At 46.7% G+C, this 25,553-nt stretch overlaps 1 protein-coding gene across 1 annotated transcript; it reads right to left on the bottom strand.

Moving 5' to 3' along the window:
• Window positions 1-4,713: 4,713 nt before the first annotated feature.
• LOC137301653 (mitochondrial adenyl nucleotide antiporter SLC25A23-like) lies at window positions 4,714-24,935 on the bottom strand. The gene is made up of 8 exons (XM_067971191.1): window positions 24,845-24,935; window positions 23,042-23,226; window positions 20,898-21,050; window positions 19,027-19,176; window positions 9,479-9,586; window positions 7,037-7,204; window positions 5,486-5,636; window positions 4,714-4,898 (listed from the first exon to the last, which is right to left on the bottom strand). Exons 1-8 carry the CDS (start codon window positions 24,933-24,935, stop codon window positions 4,714-4,716), a joined length of 1,191 nt encoding a protein of 396 aa, XP_067827292.1.
• Between the last annotated feature and the right edge of the window lie 618 nt (window positions 24,936-25,553).

The raw sequence follows: 25,553 nt of genomic DNA, 5'->3' as shown, positions 1-25,553 counted from the left end.
AGAGGGATCTGGGTGTCCTAGTACATTAATCACAAAAACGTTAGTATGCAGGTACAGCAAGTGATTAGGAAGGCAAATGGAATGTTGTCATTTATTGCAAGGGGAATGGAATATAAAAGTAGAGATGTTTTGCTAAAGTTGTACCACATCTAGAATACCAAGTGCAGTTTTTGGTCTCCTTATTTAAGAAAGGACATAATTGCTTTGGAGGCGGTTCAGAGAAGGTTCCCTCGACTGATTCCTGGGATGAGGGGGTTATCTTATGAGGAAAGGTTGGACAAGTTGGGCCTGTATACATTGGAGTTTAGAAGAATGAGAGGTGATCTTACTGAAACACATAAGATCCCGAGGGGACTGGAAGGGGTAGATGCTGAGAGGATGTTTCCCCTTGTGGGAGAGACTAGAACTAGGGACCGCAGTTTAAAAATAAGGGGTCTCCCATTTAAGATGGAGATGAGGAGAAATTTTTTCTCTCAGAGGGTCGTGAGTCTGTGGAACTCCCTTCCCCAGAGAGCGGTGGAGGCAGGGTCATTGAATATTTTTAAGGCAGAGTTAGATAGATTCCTGATTAACAAGGGAGTCAAAGGTTATAGTAGGTAGACAGGAAAGTAGGTTGAGGTCACAATCAGATGCCCCCTAGTTCGAGCTCTCCAGCCAGGGTAAAGAATCTCTCAGCATCTACCCTGTCAAGCCCTCTCAGAATCTTATATGTTTCAATGAGATCACCTCTCATTCTTCTAAACCAGAGAGTGTAGGCCCATTCTACTCAATCTCTCCTCATTCCAGGAATCAATCTAGTGAACCTTTGTTGCACCGCCTCTAAGGCGAGTATATCCTTCCTTAGATAAGGAGATCAAGACTGTACACAGTGCTCCAGGTGAGGTCTCACCAAAGCCCTGTACAGTTGTAATAAGGCTTCCTTACTTGTACTCTCTTGTACTCCAACCCCCTTGCAATAAAGGCCAACATGCCATTTGCCTTCCGAATTGCTTGCTGTCCCTGCATGCTAACAAATGAGAACACACAAATCTCTCTGAACACCAACATTTAATAGTTTCTCACCATTTAAAAAATATTCTGTTTTTCTATTCTTCCTACCAAGGTAAATAACCTCACATTTCCCCACATTATACTGCATCTGCCACCTTCTAGCCCACTGACTTAACCTGTCTATATCCCTTTGCAGACTCTTTGTGTCCTGACAGCTTACTTTCCCACCTAGCTTTGTATCATCAGCAAACTTGGATACATTACACTCGATCCCTTCATCTAAGTCATTAATATCCCCTTTATCTACCTGCTGGTTACATCCTCAAAAAAAACTAATACATTTGACAAAAGCGATTTCCCTTTCATAAAACCATGTTGATTCTGCCTAATCATACTGAGATGTTCCAAATGCCCTGTTACCACTGCCTTAATAATGGATTCCAGCATTTTCCCGATGATTGATGTCAGGTTAACTGGCCATTCTAGAATCTATACAATTTTCGAAGATTACAACCAATGCATCCATTATTGCTGCAACCACCTGGCAACATTATAGGCCTCGTCTTTAAATCTAATACTATACTTAACTTCTTTCGTTAGCTACGGATGAATCACTTTTCCTGTGGAGTTTTTATTTCTCAGTATATTCGTTGAGAATGTTGAAATATTTCTTTAAAGGTTTGCATTGCTTATCTACTGTTTTACCCTTTAATATAATTTCCCAATCTACCTTAGACAACTCGCCCCTCATACCTATATAATTGGCTTTATTAAAGTTTATGACCCGAGTTTCTGATTTAAGTACATCGCTCTCAATTCTTGCCTCTTGCGCATCCCCGATTTTAATCGCTCCATCATTGACGGCCATTCCTTCAGCTACCTAGACCCCAAGCACTGGAATTCCCTCCCTAAACCTCTCTGCCTCTCTACCTCTCTCGCCTCCTTTAAGATCCTCCTTAAAACCTACCTCTTTGATCAAGCTTTTGATCACCTGTCCTAACATCTCCTTATGTGGCTCGGTGTCAAATTTTGTTTAATAACGCTCCTGTGAAGCGCCTTGGGACATTTCACTACATTAAAGGCGCTATATAAATGCAAGTTGTTGTTTTAGTTGTTGTTACATATGAATCGTGCCTTAAAACGATGTTGAAAAAATGAATTCAACAATCCCCAAAAACACGGGGTCAATTGTTACCATTGACATTAATGGTGGTTCGACCACAAGCGAGTCAAAGCCCAAAGTAAGCCCGCATGAAATCATGATGGGGAGAGTGATGAGGATACCAGAGCATCTCATGCATATGGACCTCACCTCTCCGGAGCAACAAGCTGTCACACAGGAGAACTATTTGGAACAATTAGTCAAGCAGTTGCAAGACATCCAGGGCTTTGCAGCAGCAAATATTGGAAGTTCTAAAAAAGCAAACAAAATGTATTTTGACACAGTGGTCAAGTGCATTGAATGGGAGGTGGGACATCAAGTGATGGTAAAATCTTACCAACACACAGGTCTGTTTGCTGCTCCATGGATAGGACCCAATCCCATTGTGGACAAAGCAAGTCCCTCAGTACATTTGGTGCAGTTGCTCATTAATCAATTAAAAGAATACAAGGGGCTAGACTATGGGGTGGTAGACAGTATGAGCCAAGAGGCTCTACGCCCCATTGTTTGGGATGATGATGATGATGAACAAGGACACATCATCCATGCTGCGCCACCTCGTAGGAGGCACGAGATGCAATTGAGATTATCACCTGTACCAGAATCCCAAATATACAATGGTCGCATGTTTGTAAGGGACGGCTGGCCACACCCGAGTGTACATAGAGGACCAGGTCCAAAACCAGGAAGGAGAGGCAGAACGGTTGTTTTTCAGACTGGAGGGAAGTATACAGTGGTGTTTCCCAGGGGTCAGTATTAGGACCACTGCTCTCTTTGATATATTTTACTGACCTGGACTTGGGTATAGAGGGTATAATTTCAAAGTTTGTAGATGTCATGAAACTCAGAAATGTAGTAAATATTGAGGATAGTAACAGACTTCAGGAGGACAAAGACAGATTGGTGAAATGGGCAGACACATGGCAGATGAAATTTAGTGTTAAAGTGATGCATTTTGTTAGGAAGAATGAGGAAAGACAATATAAACTAAATGGTACAATTTTAAAGGGGGTGCAGGAACAGGTGTGTATGTACACAAATCTTTGAATGTGGCAAGACAAGTTGAGAAGGCTGTTAAAAAAGTATATGGGATCCTGGGCTTTATTAATGGAGGCATAGAGCTCAAAAGCAATGAAGTTATGCTAAAACTTTATAAAACACTGGTTAGGCCTCACCTGGAATATTGTGTCCAATTCTGGGCACCACAGTTTAAGAAGGATGTCAAAGCCTTAGAGAGGCTGCAAAGGAGGTTTGCTAGAATGGTACGAGGGACTTCAGTTATGTGGAGAGACTGGAGAAGCTGGGGTTGTTCCCCTTAGAGAAGAGAAGGTTAAGGGGAGATTTGATAGAGGCGTTCAAAATCATAAACGGTTCTGATAGAGTAAAAAAGGAGAAACTGTTCCCAGTGACAGAAGGGTTGATAACCAGAGGACACAGATTTGAGGTGATCGGCAAAAGAGCCAGAGGCGACATGAGGAAACATTTTTTTACACAGCGAGTTGTTATGATCTGGAATGCACTGCTTGAAAGTAACTTTCAAAAGGGAATTGGATAAATAATTGAAGAGAAATAATTTTCAGGGCTATGGGGAAAGAGCAGGGGAATGGGACAAATTAGATAGTTCTTTCAAAGAGCCGGCACAGGCACGAGGTGTCAAATGGCCTCCTTCTGTTCTGTACCATACCATGATATTATGATACTAATTGGGCTGGATGGATGTAGATGGGTTGGATGTGGGTGGTCTGAATGGATGTGGGTGGGCTGGATGGACGTGAGTGGGTGGGTGGGTTGGATGTGAGTGGGTGGGTTGGATGTTTGAATGGATGTGGGTGGTTGAGCTGGCTTCTGTTGGGTGTCTGGGTGTTTACAGGCTTGTTTCAGGAAGACAGGCTACCTGCTTTTGGTGGGTGTCTGGCTATGGTTTGTCCAGTTACTGACTGCCCTCTGGCTTCTATCTAACTTCTGTTGCTTGGCTTGTTTTTCAGCGGTTGGCTGGCTGGTTTATGGTGAATGGGAGGCCATTTTCTAACTGCTATGGGCTGATAGCTTGCTGGTTGGCTATTGGTGAATGGCTGGCATTTAGTGACACTCGGCTATTTTCTAATGGCTAGCCATGAACTGGCATCTGATGGTCAGCTTCTTCATTCCTACATTACACCAGCGAATACACTTCAAAAAAAAGTTCTAATTGGGTGTGAGGCACTTTGGGACGTCCTGAGGTGGCAAAAGGCACTTTGTAAATGTAAGTATTTATTTTCTTTTGATAGTTGGTGATCTGGCCTCTGGTGGGTGGGTTTGTTGGCCAGTTTCTGGTGACTGCTTGGGTAGTTTTGGGTAGCTGGTGATTGGCTTGCAATGACTGTCTGGTTAAGTGCTGGCTGTCTGGCTGTAGGTGAGCTGACTGCTGGTGCACTGGACAGCTCCTCTAGATTTCTGATGTTGTTTCTGCTCTGCTCCCATCTCCTGGTTGTCTCTCCCTTCCACCAGGTACTACTTTTCTGGGTCAGGATTAAAGAGAGTGAGGGGAAGAAAGAGTTAAAGTTTGAGATTTTTAGCGGCGGTTAATTTGAGGTGAGGCCGAGGAGGCTTTTCATGTGCTCGTAAACGACGTAACTGATGCTCACAGCAGGGACTACCTTCATGCAGTTGGGTATGAATCCTCGATAAAGGCCAGTCAGGCCTTCCTCTCGTATGATGGATCTGAAGTGCTGAAGGATGCTCAGCTGGGGCCCACTGCTGACAATGGCTGCGTAAAGAAAAACTGCAGAGCATTACAGCACAGGAAGAGTTTGTTCCATCCCCCAGTTTTCTCTCTCCCTTCCCATGAATGGGGCCTGGCATATCACGTAACTAACAAACCCACCAATAATTAATCAGTTCCAAATTACTCGTCCTGTTTCTCACAGACCTGCAAAAGCTTCTAATTCCCAGCGAAGAGTTTTTAATGTCAGGCCTGCTCCTCAGTCAGAAGCCTCAGCCTCAATTTACTGCCATTTCCAATCCTTCTAGGCCTCTCTGAAAGCTCCCCCACAGTTCCAGCTCCTTTCCCACCTGATCGGTCCTTTCTCTATGATTTAATGGATTGATCAGGTGCCAATCTGTCAGTCACACCGCACACCTTCATTTTTAGCCATTTCTTGATTTAACTCCGTCCTGCTTCCTCTGGTACAGGGATTGGAGCAGTGATCTTGGATCAGACCCACAAACTGGAACAATACTTCCCCCACGCCCCCAGTTTCAGTCCACCTGCTCCTCTCCCATCACCCCGACAGCATCTCCTCTTCCCCCACCCCAATCTTGCCTGAAAATTGAATTGAAATGAGGAGGTCTCACCATGTGCTTGCATCTTGGTCCTCACGAGTGCCAGTGGGTAGCTGCCCAGCTGACCACAGCTACTGGAGATGATGCCACTGCCAAGATGAACAAGGACTCCTGGATCGCTTGGGTCCCGTCCGTATTTATGGCAATAGTTTTTCTTCACGGTCTAGCGTTGAAAGTGAACAAAATACACAAATCAGGAATAATGCACACGGCAGGAAAGGAGCAGATACCGAGTCCAAACTCGAGATTACCAGCAGACGTGTCAGTTCACTCGTGTTACATGGTGTGTGTTCAGTGACACGATCGTGCTTACTGTGTAAACCAAGCGGCTGTCACTAGGACTTTAGAAGAATGGAACGGCAGGTGTGTGAAATATTCATATTATCCCCCTGAGGGAGTGCTGCACTCCCAGAGGTGTCGAATTTTGGATGAGACGTTAAACCGAGGCCCCGTCTGCCCTCTCGGGTGGTTGTAAAAGATCCCATGGCACTAATTCAAAGAAGAGCTGGGGAGATCTCCCCGGTGTCCTGGGCCAATATTTGTCCCTCAACCAATCTCATTAAGACAGATTATTTGGTTATTACCTCAATGCTGTTTCGGGATCTTGCTGTGCTCAAATTTGCTGCCGCGTTTCCTTCATTACAACAGTGACGACACTTAAAAGGTTTCCCATGGGGCCTGTGTCATGGGGTCTGTGTCATGGGACCCTCATCTGCACCTGTAGCCTGGCCTGTGGATCGGCCTTTAGCCCAGCCTTTAGCCCGGCCTGTGGATCGGCCTTTAGCCCAGCCTTTAGCCCGGCCTGTGGATCGGCCTTTAGCCCAGCCTTTAGCCTGGCCTGTAGATCGGCCTGTCGCCCAGCCTGTGAATCAGCCTGGCCTGTAGATCGGCCCGTCGCCCAGCCTGTGAATCAGCCTGGCCTGTAGATCGGCCTGTCGCCCAGCCTGTGAATCAGCCTGGCCTGTAGATCGGCCTGTAGCCCGGCCTGTAAATTGGCCTGTAGCCCGGCCTGTAACTTGGCCTGTAGCCTGGCCTGTAAATCGGCCTGTAGCCCGGCCTGTAACTTGGCCTGTGGATCGGCCTGTAAATCGGCCTGTAAATTGGCCTGTAGCCCGGCCTGTAATCGGCCTGTAGCCCGGCCTGTAGCCCGGCCTGTAGCCCGGCCTGGCGACTGCTCCAATATCTTACCCCAAATCACAGAGAAAACAGGGCTCGCCAGTGAAACTCTGAAACCTTCACAGTACTGTTTGTGTCATTAGCCGACAAACATTTTCTATACTCTCCCTGCGAGTTTAACGCAGCAGCTAACCCATCTATTATAAATGGATTAACACCTGTGCTAAAAGAGTGTCAGGGGAATGTTGTACAGGTGCAGGAAGAGTTTATTCGCTAATGTGGTCAAGTCACTTCTGGATTGAGAGTTCCACAGTTGTGTGTGTGCTCACTGACACTCGACCCAACATTCAAATTATAGCAATTAAAAGGAATAGATTTTACAAGGAAGGGTTACAGGTTTTTCAAAGGAGTTTCACTAAATCCACAGTATTTCTTTTTGAAACTTACTTCATAGACAGAGAGCTCAATCCCTGCGTAAGGGATGATGCCCAGGATGTTTGGGACGTATCCTATATAGAGTGAGGCGAAGCCTTCCTTTTTGATGAGGGTTTTCATACAGTCCCCGATGCCCTTGTACTGACCCGTGTTCCCCAGTGCCAATCTCGTCTTCAGTACCTAAACCAGCAAGGAATCCTCGTCAGGTCGTGTCAGCACATTTCGATATCACTGACTTTGGGTTAGAGGGATTCTCCAGACATAACAGACAAAATAAAATTCCAGAGACATCTATCAAGGTAAGTGGCACAGACACGAGCAATAAATGCTGGCCTTGCCAGCAATGCCCATATCTCATGAACGAATTAAAAAAATATTCGAGATATGCCGGGGAGGGAAGTGAAATGTAACGGACAGGGTTGATGAGGATTGTGCAGTTAATGTTGTGTATGTGAACTTTCAAAAGGCATTTGATATATTGGCATATTATGGACTTCTTAGTAAAATTGAATCCCATGGGATTAAAGGGACAGTGGCAGCCTGGATACACAATTGGCTAAGGGACAGAAAGCAGAGAGTATGGTCATGAGGAGGACAGTAAGAGACTTCAGGAGGACAGAGACAGACTGGTGAAATGGGCAGACACATGGCAGATAAAATTTAATGTAAAGAAGTGATGCATTTTGGTAGGAAGAATGAGGAGAGACAATATAAACGAAATGGTACAATTTTAAAGGTGGTGCAGGAACAGAGACCTGGGGTTTATGTGCACAAATCTTTGAATGTGGAAGGACAAGTTGAGAAGGCTGTTAAAAAAAGCACATGGGATCCTGGGCTTTATTAATAGAGGCATAGGGGGAAAAATTGGTAACACCCCGTGCCCGATGGACCCTGGGCAGGCAAGACGCAAGTTTGGTCCCAAGGGAGCACTCACCTGCAATCAGCGTTCCTCGCCAGGCCTTGCACCTGGAATCAAAGCAATTCACACTTTCTACCACTAGAGGGAGCGCCATCTCTTAAAGGGAGGATGTTTCTTAGAAATCTCTTAAAGGTAGCTGGTACCTGTTATTTGCTGAAAATAACAGTCTACTGTCTGCATGGAGTCTGAACAGACATCAGACACCCCACACGTAAAACACAGATGCAGACCCCATCCCTATGTTAACACACTGATCAGTTATGTTAAAACATTGAATAAAGGTTGCACATTACTAAATCCCACATCCTCCAATCTGCACACCAGACTTCACCAATTTGCCGATCTGAGTTGGTACCAGGCCTGCGAGAGTGCGTGCACCAAAGTTGTGACGATCTGGAATGCACTGCCTGAAAGGGCGGTGGAAGCAGATTCAATAATAACTTTCAAAAGGGAATTGGATAAATACTTGAAAAATAAAAATTGACAGGGCTGTGGGGAAAGGGCGGGGTGCATGTGTTGTTGGATGAGGCCAGGATCAGACTTGGTTGTGATATCCTCCATATCCATTGGCCGTGTGGTTTATAGTGAGGAGGAAAGCTGTAGACTGCAGGAAGATATCAATGGATTGGTCAGGTGGGCAGAAAAGTGACAAATGGAATTCAATCCAGAGAAGTGTGAGGTAATGCATGTGGGGAGGGCAAACAAGGCAAGGGAATACACAATAAATGGGAGGATACTGAGAGGTGTAGAGGAAGTGAGGGACCTTGGAGTGCATGTCCACAGATCCCTGACGGTAGCAGGACAGGTAGATAAGGTGGTTAAAAAGGCATATGGAATACTTTCCTTTATTAGCCGAGGCATAGAATAGAAGAGCAGGGAGGTTATGCTAGAACTGTATAAAACATTGGTTAGACCACAGCTTGAGTACTGCGTACAGTTCTGGTCATGACATTACAGGAAAGATGTGATTGCACTAGAGAGGGTGCAGAGGAGATTTACGAGGATGTTGCCAGGGCTGGAGAATTTTAGCTATGAGAAAAGATTGGATAGGCTGGGGTTGTTTTCTTTGGAACAGAGGAGGGTGAGGGGAGATTTAATTGAGGTGTATAAAATTATGAGGGGCCGAAATAGAGTGGATAGGAAGGACCTATTTGCCTTAGCAGAGGGGTCAGTGACCAGAGAGCATAGATTTAAAGTAATTGGTAGAAGGATTAGAGGGGAGCTGAGGAGAAATGTTTTCACCCAGAGGGTGGTGGGGGTCTGGAACTCACTCCTGAAAGGGTGGCAGAGGCAGAAACCCTCAACTCATTTAAAAAGTACTTGGATGTGCACCTGAAGTGCTGTAACCCACAGGGCTACGGACCAAGTGCTGGAAAGTGGGATTAAGCTGGATAGCTCTTTTTCAGCCGGCACGAATACAATCGGCCGAATGGCCTCTTTCTGTGCCGTTACTTTCTATGATTCGATGATCCAACAGGCTCTGTTGCTCTAATTTTAACTCGATGATTAAAATGACAAGTTCTTTGAGCCCTTACCTCCATTGGGTAGATGATGGTCTGAGCAGTAACTCCGGCGAGGGAACCAGCAGCGAGGCGTTGGTGGATACCGAGCTTGGCCTGGCTGTCACCAAAAAGCTTCTTATACTGTTCAAAAATACACAGCAAGAGAATATCATCATTAATGGGACTAAAAGCCTACAAATCCCCTGGACCTGATGGCCTACATCCTAGGGTTCTAAAAGAGGAGGCTGCAGAGATAGTGGATGCATTGGTTTTGATCTTCCAGAATTCCCTAGATTCTAGAATGGTCCCTGTGGATTGGAAGATCATAAAATGTAAGATCGGTATTCAAGAAAGTAGGGAGAGAGAAAACAGGGAACTACAGGCCAGTTAGCCTGACATCAGTCGTCGGGAAAATGCTGGAATCCATTATTAAGGCCGAAGTATCAGGGCACTGTGAAAACCATAATATAATTAGACAGAGTCAACAAGGTTTTATGGAAGGGAAATCGTGTTTGACAAATCTATTAGAGTTTTTTGAGGATGTAACGAGCAGGGTAGATGAAGGGGAACCAGTGGATGTAGTATATTTGGATTTTCAAAAGGCATTCGATAAGGTGTCACACAAAAGGTTGTTACACAAGATAAGGGCTCATGGGGTTGGGGGTAACATATTAGCATGGATAGAGGATTGGTTAAAGGACAGAAAACAGAGAGTTGGGATAAACAGGTCATTCTCAGATTGGCAGGCTGTAACTAGTGGGGTGCCGCAAGGATCAGTGCTTGGGCCTCAGCTATTTACAATCGATATTAATGACTGAGATGAAGGGACCGAGTGTAATGTATCAAAATTTGCTGACGATACAAAGCTAGGTGGGAAAGTAAGCTGTGAGGAGGACACAAAGAGTCTGCAAAGGGATATAGACAGGTTAAGTGAGTGGACAAGAAGGTGGCGGATGGAGTATAAAGTGGGGAAATGTGAGGTTATTGAAAATTTGGTGAGAGGGGAATCTGTTAAAGCAGTGGGTGAATTGAAATTAAAATTTAGTTTAAAATTTAACATAGAACTTTAAAACTTTAACAGAAACTGCAAGTCAGTGGCAGTTAACAGTTAATCAGCTGTAAGTGTTTGTCTGAATAGAGGGTAATTACTGTAACCTGGAAGCTGATTGAGCTGTTGTAAATGCTGTTTGCAAAAGGTGTATGAAGTAAAAGGTTATCTGCTGAAGCACAGAGTGAGTGGAGTGGATTGTGAATTCTTACTCACCAATAACCTGCTCACCGATGCTCAGTTTGGGTTCCGCCAGGACCACTCAGCTCCAGACCTCATTACAGCCTTGGTCCAAACATGGACAAAAGAGCTGAATTCCAGAGGTGAGGTGAGAGTAACTGCCCTTGACATCAGGGCAGCATTTGACCGAGTGTGGCACTAAGGAGCCCTAGTAAAATTGAAGTCAATGGGAATCAGGGGGAAAACTCTCCAGTGGCTGGAGTCATACCTAGCACAAAGGAAGATGACAGTGGTTGTTGGAGGCCAATCATCTCAGCCCTAGGACATTGCTGCAGGAGTTCCTCAGGTCAGTGTCCTAAGCCCAACCACCTTCAGCTGCTTCATCAATGACCTTCCCTCCATCATAAGGTCAGAAATGGGGATGTTCAATGATGGTTGCACATTGTTCAGTTCCATTTGCAACCCCTCAGAAAACGAAGCAGTCCGTGCCCACATGCAGCAAGACCTGGACAACATCCAGGCTTGGGCTGATAAGTGGCAAGTAACATTCACACCCGACAAGTGCCAGGCAATGACCATCTCCAACAAGAGAGAGTCTAACCACCTCCCCTTGACATTCAAAGGCATTACCATCGCTGAATCCCCCACCATCAACATCCTGGGGGTCACCATTGACCAGAAACTAAACTGGACCAGGAACATAGATGCTGTGGCTACAAGAGCAGGTCAGAGGCTGGGTATTCTGCGGCGAGTGACTCACCTCCTGACTCCCCAAAACCCTTCCCCCATCTACAAGGCACAAGTCAGGAGTGTGATGGAATACTCTCCACTTGCCTGGATGAGTGCAGCTCTAACAACACTCAAGAAGCTCGACACCATCCAGGACAAAGCAGCCCACTTGATTGGCACCCAATCCACCACCCTAAACATTCACTCCCTCCACCACAGGCGCACAGTGGCTGCAGTGTGTACCATCCACAGGATGCACTGCAGCAACTCGCCAAGGCTTCTTTGACAGCACTTCCCAAACCCCAACCCCTACCACCTAGAAGGACAAGGGCAGCAGGTACATGGGAACAACACCCCCTGCACGTTCTCCTCCAAGTCACACACCATCCCGAATTAGAAATATATCGCCATTCCTTCATCGTCGCTGGGTCAAAATCCTGGAACTCCCTTCCTAACAGCACTGTGGGAGAACCTTCACCACACGGACTGCAGCGGTTCAAGAAGGCGGCTCACCACCACCTTCTCAAAGGCAATTAGGGATGGGCAATAAATGTTGGCCTTGCCAGCAATGCCCACATCCCATGAATGAATAATAAAAAAAGAACAGAGTGGGAACTTGAGAGTTTGTTGAGAGGGAGAAGGACAGTGAACTGAGAGGAGGAGCTCTGAGAGACCTGGAATAAAAGGGTAGGTTAATCAGGGTAAGTAAACAGTAATTAAATTAATAATAAGAGTATCTAAAGGGAGTTGAGAAAAAATGGTTTCTAAATATAATGGACGGGCGGCTGAGACCCATTGCCTGCAATTCCTGTGCCATGTGGGAACTTCAGGAGCTTCATGTGTCCCGGAGGGCCATGTGTGCAGGAAATGCCTCCAGTTGCTTGAGTGCAAGCTGTGGGTTTCTGAGCTTGAGGGGCGGCTGGAGTCACTGCAGAGCGTAAGGGAGGCTGAAGGTTTCCTGGATCGTACGTTCCAGGAGGTGGTCACCCCACAGCCACTGAGAGTTCAGGATAGCAAGTGGGTGGCCATCGGAAAGGGTAGGTAGAGGCAGGCAGTGCAGGAATCCTCTGGGTGTGTGGCACTCTCAAACCAGTATCAGCAATTCGGAAGGCAAATGGAATGTTGACCTTTATTGCAAGGGGATTGGAGTACAAGAGTAAGGAAGTTTTGCTACAATTGTACAGGCCTTTGCTGAGACCTCACCTGGAGTACAGTGTACAGTTTTAATCTCCTTATCTAAGGAAGGATATACTTGCCTTTGAGGTGGTGCAACAAAGATTGATTCCTGGGATGAGTGTTGTCCCATGAGGTTGAGTAGAATGGGCCTATACTGTCTGCTTTAGAAGAATAAGAGGTGATCTCATTGAAACATGTAAGAGCCTGAACGGGGGATGACAGGGTAGATGCTGAGAGGCTGTTTCCCCTGGCTGGAGTGTCTAGAACTAGGGGGCACAGTCTCAGGATAAGGGGTGGGACATTTGGGACTGAGATGAGGATAAATTTCTTCACTCAGAGGATGGTGAATCTTAGGAATTCTCTACCCCCGAGGGCTGTGGCTACTGAGTCATTGAATATATTCAAGACTGAGATGGATAAATTTTTGGACGCTAAGAAAATCAAGGGATATGGGGATTGGGGCAGGAAAGTCAGGTTGAGGTAAAAGATCAGCCATGATCTTATTGAATGATGGAGCAGGTTGGATGGGCCTTATGGCCTATTCCTGCTCCTACTTCTTATGTTCTTATAGAACGCAGTGATTGACGGAGGACACGGTGATTGATGGGGAACACAGTGATTGACGGAGGACACGGTGATTGATGGGGAACACAGTGATTGGCGGGGAACACAGTGATTGATGGAGGACACAGTGATTGATGGGAACACAGTGATTGATGCAGAACACAGTGATTGATGGGAACACAGTGATTGATGGAGGACACAGTGATTGATGGGAACACAGTGATTGATGCAGAACACAGTGATTGATGGGAACACAGTGATTGATGGAGGACACAGTGATTGGCGGGGAACACAGTGATTGATGGGAACACAGTGATTGATGCAGAACACAGTGATTGATGGGAACACAGTGATTGATGGGAACACAGAGATTGACGGGGAACACAGTGATTGATGCAGAACACAGTGATTGATGGGAACACAGTGATTGATGCAGAACACAGTGATTGATGGGAACACAGTGATTGATGGAGGACACAGTGATTGGCGGGGAACACAGTGATTGATGGGAACACAGTGATTGATGCAGAACACAGTGATTGATGGGAACACAGTGATTGATGGAGGACACAGTGATTGATGGGAACACAGTGATTGACGGGGAACACAGTGATTGATGGGAACACAGTGATTGATGCAGAACACAGTGATTGATGGGAACACAGTGATTGATGGAGGACACAGTGATTGATGGAGGACACAGTGATTGATGGGAACACAGTGATTGATGGGAACACAGTGATTGACGGGAACACAGTGATTAACGGAGGACACAGTGATTGATGGGAACACAGTGATTGATGGAGGACACAGTGATTGATGGGAACACAGTGATTGACGGAGGACACAGTGATTGATGGGAACACAGTGATTGATGGGAACACAGTGATTGATGAAGGACATAGTGATTGACGGGGAACACAGTGATTGATGGGAACACAGTGATTAATGCAGAACACAGTGATTGGCGGGGAACACAGTGATTGATGGGAACACAGTGATTAATGCAGAACACAGTGATTGGCGGGGAACACAGTGATTGACGGAGGACACAGTGATTAATGCAGAACACAGCGATTGACGGAGGACACAGTGATTAATGCAGAACACAGTGATTGACGTGGAACACAGTGATTAATGCAGAACACAGTGATTGATGGGGAACACAGTGATTAATGGGGAACACAGTGATTAATGCAGAACACAGTGATTGGCGGGGAACACAGTGATTGACGGGGAACACAGTGATTGACGGGGAACACAGTGATTAATGCAGAACACAGCGATTGATGGGGAACACAGTGATTGATGGGAACACAGTGATTGATGGGAACACAGTGATTAATGCAGAACACAGCGATTGACGGAGGACACAGAGATTAATGCAGAACACAGTGATTGACGGAGGACACAGTGATTAATGCAGAACACAGTGATTGACGGAGGACACAGTGATTAATGCAGAACACAGTGATTGACGGGGAACACAGTGATGAATGCAGAACACAGTGATTGATGGGGAACACAGTGATTAATGGGGAACACAGTGATTGATGGGAACACAGTGATTAATGCGGAACACAGTGATTGATGGGGAACACAGTGATTGACGGAGGACACAGTGATTGACGGGGAACACAGTGATTGATGGGAACACAGTGATTGATGGAGGACACAGTGATTGACGGGGAACACAGTGATTGATGGGAACACAGTGATTGATGGAGGACACAGTGATTGATGGGAACACAGTGATTGATGGGAACACAGTGATTGATGGGAACACAGTGATTGATGGAGGACACAGTGATTGACGGGAACACAGTAATTGATGGGAACACAGTGATTGATGGAGGACACAGTGATTAATGCAGAACACAGTAATTGATGGGAACACAGTGATTGATGGGAACACAGTGATTGACGGGAACACAGTGATTGATGGGAACACAGTGATTGATGGGAACACAGTGATTGATGGAGGACACAGTGATTGACGGGGAACACAGTGATTGATGGGAACACAGTGATTGATGGAGGACACAGTGATTGACGGGGAACACAGTGATTGATGGGAACACAGTGATTGATGGAGGACACAGTGATTGATGGAGGACACAGTGATTGACGGGAACACAGTGATTGACGGGAACACAGTGATTGACGGGAACACAGTGATTGACGGGAACACAGTGATTGACGGGGAACACAGTGATTGACGGGAACACAGTTATTGACGGGAACACAGTGATTGACGGGGAACACAGTGATTGATGGGAACACAGTGATTGACGGGAACACAGTGATTGATGGAGGACACAGTGATTGACGGGAACACAGTGATTGACGGGAACACAGTGATTGATGGAGGACACAGTGATTGACGGGGAACACAGTGATTGACGGGGAACACAGTGATTGACGGGAATACAGTGATTGACGGGGAACACAGTGATTGATGCAGAACACAGTGATTGATGGGAACACAGTGATTGATGCAGAACACAGTGATTGATGGGAACACAGTGATTGATGGAGGACACAGTGATTGGCGGGGAACACAGTGATTGATGGGAACACAGTGATTGATGCAGAACACAGTGATTGATGGGAACACAGTGATTGATGGAGGACACAGTGATTGATGGAGGACACAGTGATTGATGGGAACACAGTGATTGACGGGGAACACAGTGATTGATGGGAACACAGTGATTGATGCAGAACACAGTGATTGATGGGAACACAGTGATTGATGGAGGACACAGTGATTGATGGGAACACAGTGATTGATGGGAACACAGTGATTGACGGGAACACAGTGATTAACGGAGGACACAGTGATTGATGGGAACACAGTGATTGATGGAGGACACAGTGATTGATGGGAACACAGTGATTGATGGGAACACAGTGATTGATGGGAACACAGTGATTAACGGAGGACACAGTGATTGATGGGAACACAGTGATTGATGGAGGACACAGTGATTGATGGGAACACAGTGATTGACGGAGGACACAGTGATTGATGGGAACACAGTGATTGATGGGAACACAGTGATTGATGAAGGACACAGTGATTGACGGGGAACACAGTGATTGACGGGGAACACAGTGATTGATGGGAACACAGTGATTAATGCAGAACACAGTGATTGGCGGGGAACACAGTGATTGATGGGAACACAGTGATTAATGCAGAACACAGTGATTGGCGGGGAACACAGTGATTGACGGAGGACACAGTGATTAATGCAGAACACAGCGATTGACGGAGGACACAGTGATTAATGCAGAACACAGTGATTGACGTGGAACACAGTGATTAATGCAGAACACAGTGATTGATGGGGAACACAGTGATTAATGGGGAACACAGTGATTAATGCAGAACACAGTGATTGGCGGGGAACACAGTGATTGACGGGGAACACAGTGATTGACGGGGAACACAGTGATTAATGCAGAACACAGCGATTGATGGGGAACACAGTGATTGATGGGAACACAGTGATTGATGGGAACACAGTGATTAATGCAGAACACAGCGATTGACGGAGGACACAGAGATTAATGCAGAACACAGTGATTGACGGAGGACACAGTGATTAATGCAGAACACAGTGATTGACGGAGGACACAGTGATTAATGCAGAACACAGTGATTGACGGGGAACACAGTGATGAATGCAGAACACAGTGATTGATGGGGAACACAGTGATTAATGGGGAACACAGTGATTGATGGGAACACAGTGATTAATGCGGAACACAGTGATTGATGGGGAACACAGTGATTGACGGAGGACACAGTGATTGACGGGGAACACAGTGATTGATGGGAACACAGTGATTGATGGAGGACACAGTGATTGACGGGGAACACAGTGATTGATGGGAACACAGTGATTGATGGAGGACACAGTGATTGATGGGAACACAGTGATTGATGGGAACACAGTGATTGATGGGAACACAGTGATTGATGGAGGACACAGTGATTGACGGGAACACAGTAATTGATGGGAACACAGTGATTGATGGAGGACACAGTGATTAATGCAGAACACAGTAATTGATGGGAACACAGTGATTGATGGGAACACAGTGATTGACGGGAACACAGTGATTGATGGGAACACAGTGATTGATGGGAACACAGTGATTGATGGAGGACACAGTGATTGACGGGGAACACAGTGATTGATGGGAACACAGTGATTGATGGAGGACACAGTGATTGACGGGGAACACAGTGATTGATGGGAACACAGTGATTGATGGAGGACACAGTGATTGATGGAGGACACAGTGATTGACGGGAACACAGTGATTGATGGGAACACAGTGATTGATGGGAACACAGTGATTGATGGAGGACACAGTGATTAATGCAGAACACAGTGATTGACGGGAACACAGTGATTGACGGGAACACAGTGATTGACGGGAACACAGTGATTGACGGGGAACACAGTGATTGACGGGAACACAGTTATTGACGGGAACACAGTGATTGACGGGGAACACAGTGATTGATGGGAACACAGTGATTGACGGGAACACAGTGATTGATGGAGGACACAGTGATTGACGGGAACACAGTGATTGACGGGAACACAGTGATTGATGGAGGACACAGTGATTGACGGGGAACACAGTGATTGACGGGGAACACAGTGATTGACGGGAATACAGTGATTGACGGGGAACACAGTGATTGACGGGGAACACAGTGATTGATGGGAACACAGTGATTGATGGAGGACACAGTGATTGATGGGAACACAGTGATTGACGGGAACACAGTGATTGATGGAGGACACAGTGATTGATGGGAACACAGTGATTGACGGGGAACACAGTGATTGATGGGAACACAGTGATTGACGGGAACACAGTGATTGACGGGAACACAGTGATTGATGGGAACACAGTGATTGACGGGAGCACAGTGATTGACGGGAACACAGTGATTGACGGAGGACACAGTGATTGACGGGGAACACAGTGATTGACGGGGAACACAGTGATTGACGGGGAACACAGTGATTGATGGGAACACAGTCTGCAGTTATGTAGTGAACGATGTGAGATCAAGGGCAGGAATTCCCAAGCAGTTTAGCAGAGATAAGAAGGAAAGCCTCGAAATGGTGTCGGGCAGCGTCTGAAAGGGAAAGTTACTCCTTTGGGTATGATGGAAGCTCACGACCAAAACATTACCCTATCCTTATCTTCCAGCCGCTGACCGACCTGCTGTACTTTGTAACATGTCTGGTGCAAGCTCTGTCTGTGGAATCAAAGGGTAAACAAGACACAGTGCATGAAAATGGCATCTCTCAGAGACTGGCTGAAGGTACGTTTATGCTCAGCCGTGAGTTCTAGTCTCGATACAGCAGCCTCCAGAGGCCGATGTTCCAACCTCTCCACATGTGTAATGCCGGGACCTGACTATGGGACTGATGCAGCCTGTGAGAGGCCACAGACAGCATCAGTGGGTCTACAATGTTGTTGGCTGCTTGCAGGTGGGTTTGTTTATACTTGGGTGTACATCCAATAGAGGGTGAACTGTGTGTCTGCTGTGGGTCTCCCGTGTGTCTGCCTTTCTGATATGTGTATGCAGTGTATCTACTGTGTGTCTGCACTTAATGTAAAAGCTCCCACCAAGACACTGTATCATTTCAGATAGTTTCTTCTCCACAGGCCCTAATACATCAGTTAACTCCCAGAGGGATGAGGCTGAGGCACCTGTCCATCTACAGGCGGTACTATCTGAGTAACCAGCTTTGTTTACAATATTATAGATTACAGTTACGGGACAAACAAAGTCAGTAAATCTCTCCAATCAGAGATTCTCCCTAAATGGCTCAGTGCCGATTACCTGGTCATAAGCCAGAAACTTGATGCCAGTCTCTGGCGCTATTTTTGCCACATTGATTCCATTGCCTCTCCAGAGTGAACGGTGACCACCTTCCTTCACCATCACCTTCCAGCTGCCCACCAGATTTAAATGCGTTTTTCCAGCATAGACCTAGAGGAAAGAGAAAGAAAGATTTTCACCCACATCTCTTGTGCATTTTATTTAAACGTTCTTGATGCTGGAATTGCAGCTCAGTGCTGTTGTAATGTGGGGTTGTAATGTGATGTTGTAATGTGATGTTGTAATGTGGAGTTGTAATGTGATGTTGTAATGTGGGGTTGCAATGTGGGGTTGTAATGTAGGGTTGTAGTTCAAAATCAGTAAATAAGGAGAAACTGTTTCCAGTGGCTGAAAGGTCAGTAACCAGAGGACACAGATTTAAGGTAATTGGCAAAAGAAACAAGGAGGAGATTAGGAGACATTTTCTTACACAGCGAGTTTTTTTGATCTGGAATGCGCCTTAAAGGGCGGTGGAAGCAGATTCAATAATAACATTCAAAAGGGAATTAGATAAATACTTGAAGGGAAAAATTTGCAGGGCGATGGAGAAAGAGCGGGGAATGGGACTAATTGGATAGCTCTTTCAAAGAGCCAGCACAGGCACGATGGGCCGAATGGTCTCCTTCTGTGCTGTATCATTCTATGATTCTATAATATCTGGTCTGTGCTGAGTGAATTGACGTCGGCCAGGCTGAAAGAATTAGGCCTCTATTGGGCCCAAGCTAGAAAGACAAAAGAAATTCAGTAGGAATTCCATGTCCCACTCTGGTATTCAGTGACCTCATTCAGAGTGTGCCGGGGAGATCAGCAGAGAACAAGACTGTGTTTGCTTGTGCCTTAGTCTGCCAACGTTTGCTGTCCATGATGAATGGTGACTTGGTGGAAGTATGGCTGGGCTCAATGAGTTCTGCCCTGACAGGAATGGAAGTTTACTATTTGCTCTCCATTTTCTCAATTTTCAAAGGTAACTCATTATCATAATCAAACCTGCAGAGACTGGAGCACATAATCTGGGCTGGCTCTAGCACAGTGCTGAGGGAGTGCTGCATTGTCAGAGGTGTGGTCTTTCGGATGAGAAGTAGTGGAAAGACTCTCCCTGTATTAACTGTCTGTAAAAGTGAGGGGTGTTAAACCTGTACAAATCATTGCTTAGGCTGTAATTAGAATATTGGGTGAATTTCCGCCCAGTGTCTTTGGACATTTTGAAGTAGCGCAGAAACTCCGGGAAAGCAGCATGACTGGCACGTTTCAGGGATTCTGCGACACGGATAATTCGGGAATCCTTGCGGAATTGCCCCCATTGTGTCCAGTTTTGGACCTTTAGGAAGGATGTAAAGGCCACGGAGATGGAGCAGGAGAGATTCACTGAGGGGATTCCAGGGTGAGAGGATTTAGATTTGAGGAGAGACCCGAGAAATTGAGACGCTTTTCATTAGAAGAGAAAAGGTGAAGAGGAAATCTGATAAATCAAAATTATGAGGAGTTTTGATAAAATAAATCAGAAAAACTCTTTCCATTGCTTGGTGAGCCGGTAATTAGAGGGGATAAATTTCAGATCATCACTAAAAGAACAAAGTGGAGAGGTTTGGAGAGTTACTTTCACAGTTAAGGCATAAAGTCTGACCAGAAACAGTGCAGGAGACAGAATCCAGAATAGTTTGTAAAAGGAAAGTGCATAAATATTTGAAAAATGTAAAAGGGCAGGGGAATGGGACTAGATGGACAGCTCACAAAGAGAGGCAGCATCGGAGCAATGGGCAGAATGGCCTCCTTCTGGAGGGTAGTTTCTCACTTTATTAAGGAGCGGAGTGAGCTCCTGTTTCCCACTTTACCTGCATGTAGATTTTGAGCCGATCAAGGGGAGCAGTACAGGTCCGAGACATTGCACCAGCTATTGCTCCCGAGCTAAACTGCTTCCACCAGGTGCCAGTGAATGGGTCACCAACTGAGAGCCCTGTTAGGAGCCCAGAGTCCTGGTACAGAAACTGTGAGCAAAAAGAAGCAGATTAGAAAAAGATACCTTTTCTCCTTCCTCCAAATTTCTGTCACTCCACATCGATGATGAGCCTGTGACACCTGTCCCCAGTACCCAGTGTTGAGATGGGACTGGGAATGGTGGCAGCTCATTGTTCTTGCTGAGGCCCATGTGCGATCTACCAGCAGGAGGCACTGGACAGCCATCAGGAGAAGGAACCATGACAATGTTCCCCTCACACTGACAACAGGTCACTTGCCCATTGCGTTTTATCCCCATCACAAACCTTCCACTCTGCCTCATAAGTTTTAGATTCCCTAAGTGCTTGGATCAAAATCACATCATCAGGTCAAAGGGCAACTTACACATTTTTCACAAAATATACCAGCTTTGTACAGTTACTGCGATTTCCTGCCCAGCTCCAAACCTCCACCCCTTCCCTGCCCAATTGGGCCCGAAACTGCATTCCTTCCGCTCACCACACAACCATTTCTGGCCCCAAACTGCCAGCTTACATTGGTCCCCGAATCCCGTCTCCGCCTCATACTGCGCACGGCCCACTATACAGTACCCCCAAACCCGGTTACACACAGCCCCACGATACAGTACCCCCAAACCCGGTTACACACAGCCCCACGATACAGTACCCCCCAAACCCGGTAACACTCAGCCCAACTCTACAGTACCCCCAAACCCGGTTACACACAGCCCCGTGATACAGTACCCCCCAAACCCAGTTACACACAGCCCCACTATACAGTAATTGTTGGCATTCTCAGTCCATAAGTCTACAGAATGGGGTACACCCTGGTGCAGTAGGGGGCTGGGATTGGGATTGAGATTGGGCCTGGAGCTGGGCCTAGGATCAGGGCTGGGCCTGCGGCTGGAATTGGGCCTGGGATTGGGCCTGGGATTGAGCCTGGGATCAGGGCTGTGATTGGGATTGAGATTAGGCATGGGCCTGGGATCTGGGCTGGGCCTGGGCCGGGATTGGGCCCGGGATTGGGCCTGGGATTGAGCCAGGGTCTGCAGCTCCTGGTTGTGGCAGGGTGAAGGGAGCTGACTCTACACCCTGTTGGTGTGATGTCTCCTCTCAGTGCCTGATGCTGCCACTGGGTACCTGATAATGGCAGAGTTCCATTCACAGCAATAACATCCCTCACCCGATGGGCCCAAAAAAATTAAAATGGCTAATAACTAAATATCATTTGCTCTATTTTACATTTGTTTATTTAATATAAGCAACATTCACTTTACTCCAACAGCAGCAGCACTATACCAGCACACTAATGCATTGTACACGACCTCTTATAACACTGTCACCACCCACCAGCGCATCCTCCTGTTTCCCATATGGAGTGTGTGGGACAGACACTGGTTTACATAAATTTACAGAGCGCTCCCCACCCCCTGCACTCCTGCCCCACGCATTGGAAAGAGAGAATTTGCATTGATGTAGCCCGTTTAAACTGCTTCATAGCCGATTAATTCCTTTGTAATATTGGACAAGTGCAGCAGCCAGTTTGTGCACAGCAAGATCCCACAAACTGCAGTTAAGTTGAAGGACCAGTTAATCTGTTTTGTGTCAGCAACAGGCATATTCCGTACATGTCCCGCCCCCTTGCTCTCCCTGCCCCATGCTCTCCCCACCCCCTGCACATCCCCGCTCTCTCTTGTCTTCCTTGCTGCTCCTCCTCAGGAGGGATGGGGAGTGCAAGGGTGGGGAGAGCAGGGGGCAGTGGGTGCTCTCCGGAGGGGGGAGCCCTTGTCACCCAATAGCCAGCCTGTAACTTGCCGGCCTGGTTGGAATAAAGGCAACGGAGGACTGGCGCAGGATGAAAGCGTTGTGACTGGTCCGGGATAGCGGGCACAGACCTGCCTGATGTGCTGCCTGTGGTCACAAACCAGCTGCAGATTCAGGGAGTGGAATCCTTTCTATTAAGAAAGATGCCAGGCTAGTAATGGGGAGCATTAGGGCAATGTGTGTGTAGTCTACGGCACCCTGCACCCCGGGGAAGCCATGTGGGTGAAGCCGAGTGATCTCTCGTCCCGCTTTGCTCTGTCCATGGGGAAAGAGATGTCGGTGTTCCTCCTGGTGTAAAGAGCCTCGGTCACCTCCCTGATACATCGGTGCACTGCAGAATGGGCAATGTCGCTGATGTCACCTGTTGCAGCGTGAGAGGAGCCTGTTGTGTAAAAGTTCGGGGCCAGGGTGACCTTGCCAGCCACAGGCAGTGCTGTCCATGCCCTGGTGCGAGGCTCGAGTTACATAAGAACATAAGAACATAAGAAATTGGAGCAGGAGTAGGCCAATCGGCCCCTCGAGCCTGCTCCGCCATTCAATAAGATCATGGCTGATCTGATCCCAACCACAAATCTAAAGAACACAAGAAGTCGGAGCAGGACCCGGCCACACAGCCCCTGGGCCCTCTCCGCCACCCACAGGGCATTGACCGATCCGAACTCAGCTTCATGTCCAATTTCCTGCCCGCTCCCCATAACCCCTAATTCCCTTTACTTCTAGGAAACTGTCTATTTCTGTTTTAAATTTATCTAATGATGTAGCTTCCACAGCTTCCTGGGGCAGCAAATTCCACAGACCTACCACCCTCTGAGTGAAGAAGTTTCTCCTCATCTCAGTTTTGAAAGAGCAGCCCCTTATTCTAAGATTATGCCCCCTAGTTCTAGTTTCACCCATCTTTGGGAACATCCTTACTGCATCCACCCGATCAAGACCCTTCACAATCTTATATGTTTCAATAAGATCGCCTTTTATTCTTCTGAACTCCAATGAGTAGAGTCCCAATCTACTCAACCTCTCCTCATATATCCGCCCCCTCATCCCCGGGATTAACCGAGTGAACCTTCTTTGTACTGCCTCGAGAGCAAGTATGTCTTTTCTTAAGTATGGACACCAAAACTGTATGCAGTATTCCAGGTGCGGTCTCACCAATACCTTATATAACTGCAGCAATACCTCCCTGTTTTTATATTCTATCCCCCTAGCAATAAAAGCCAACATTCCGTTGGCTTTCTTGATCACCTGCTGCACCTGCATACCAACTTTTTGATTTTCTTGCACTAGGACCCCCAGATCCCTTTGTACTGCAGTACTTTCCAGTCTCTCGCCATTAAGAAAATAACTTGCTCTCTGATTTTTCCTGCCAAAGTGCATAACCTCACATTTTCCAATATTATATTGCATCTGCCAAATCTCCGCCCACTCACCCAGCCTGTCTATATCCCCCTGCAGGTTTTTTATGTCCTCCTCACTCTCTACTTTCCCTCCCATCTTTGTATCATCTGCAAATTTTGATATGTTGCACTCGGTCCCCTCCTCCAAATTGTTAATATAGATTGTAAAGAGTTGGGGACCCAGCACCGACCCCTGTGGAACACCACTGGTTACTGGTTGCCAGTCCGAAAATGAACCATTTATCCCAACTCTCTGCTTCCTGTTCGATAACCAATCCTCCACCCATGCCAGAATGTTACCCCCAATCCAGTGATTCTTTATCTTAAGTAATAATCTTTTATGTGGCACCTTGTCGAATGCCTTCTGGAAGTCTAAATACACGATGTCCACTGGTTCCCCTTTATCCACCCTGTACGTTATATCCTCAAAGAACTCAAGCAAATTTGTCAGACATGACTTCCCCTTCATAAAGCCATGCTGACTTTGTCCTATTAAATTATGCTTATCTAAATGTTCCGTTACTGTCTCCTTAATAATAGACTCCAAAATTTTACCCACCACAGATGTTAAGCTAACTGGTCTATAATTTCCAGCCTTCTGCCTACTACCCAGTTGAGGCTGCAGCAGGTGACAAAGCTCGGTGACAGTCTCCTTGGTGAAGCGAAGACGCCTGAGACATTGCTCCTGAGTGAAGTTCATGTTGGAGAAGTGCTCCCTGAAGACTCGCTGTGGGTTTGGCCTCCCGCACAGTGCCCTCCTCCTCCTCCATCTTCTCCCAGCTGTTCCTGCTCTCTCTTGTCCTCCTTGCTGCTTCCCCTCTTCCTCCAGCCCTGAAGGCAGCCCTACCAGACCCGCCATGTCTGCAGTTAAACTGTCTGTGAGGCAGACAACAACAGTGAAACACCAACAAAATCTTCTCTGCATCAAACTGAACCATCCAGAGTCAGATAACAGACCAAAAATGGCCAGACGTTAACCAGCAGCCTAAAATGATAAACCAGCAACTAACCAGTAAGTTCAGCCTTTAACTAGCGCTAGTGAGGGGTCCTTCCTGCTGGTTAGTGCCACGTGTTGGTGGACGAGTTCAGCACTTGGCGAGTCAGGCTTTGGGGCTGCTGCCAAAATCGGGAAAGGCTCCTGCCAGATGTGCAGGACCCTCATTGACATAATGTATTTGGTGTTTCCCATCGTCCTGGTGCTAACGGAGAAGCCCAGTCCAATATGGTGATCGCAATCTTCCTGCCGACCATATTGGAGGTTTTGGTGCTGCTTCAGCGCCTGAGAAACGGGCATGGCACCATCGAATATCGAGGCCAC

Source organism: Heptranchias perlo, chromosome 34 (assembly GCF_035084215.1).
Source record: "Heptranchias perlo isolate sHepPer1 chromosome 34, sHepPer1.hap1, whole genome shotgun sequence".
NCBI classification, from domain to species: Eukaryota; Metazoa; Chordata; class Chondrichthyes; order Hexanchiformes; family Hexanchidae; genus Heptranchias; species Heptranchias perlo.
This window is presented reverse-complemented; position numbering and strand designations above follow the sequence as displayed.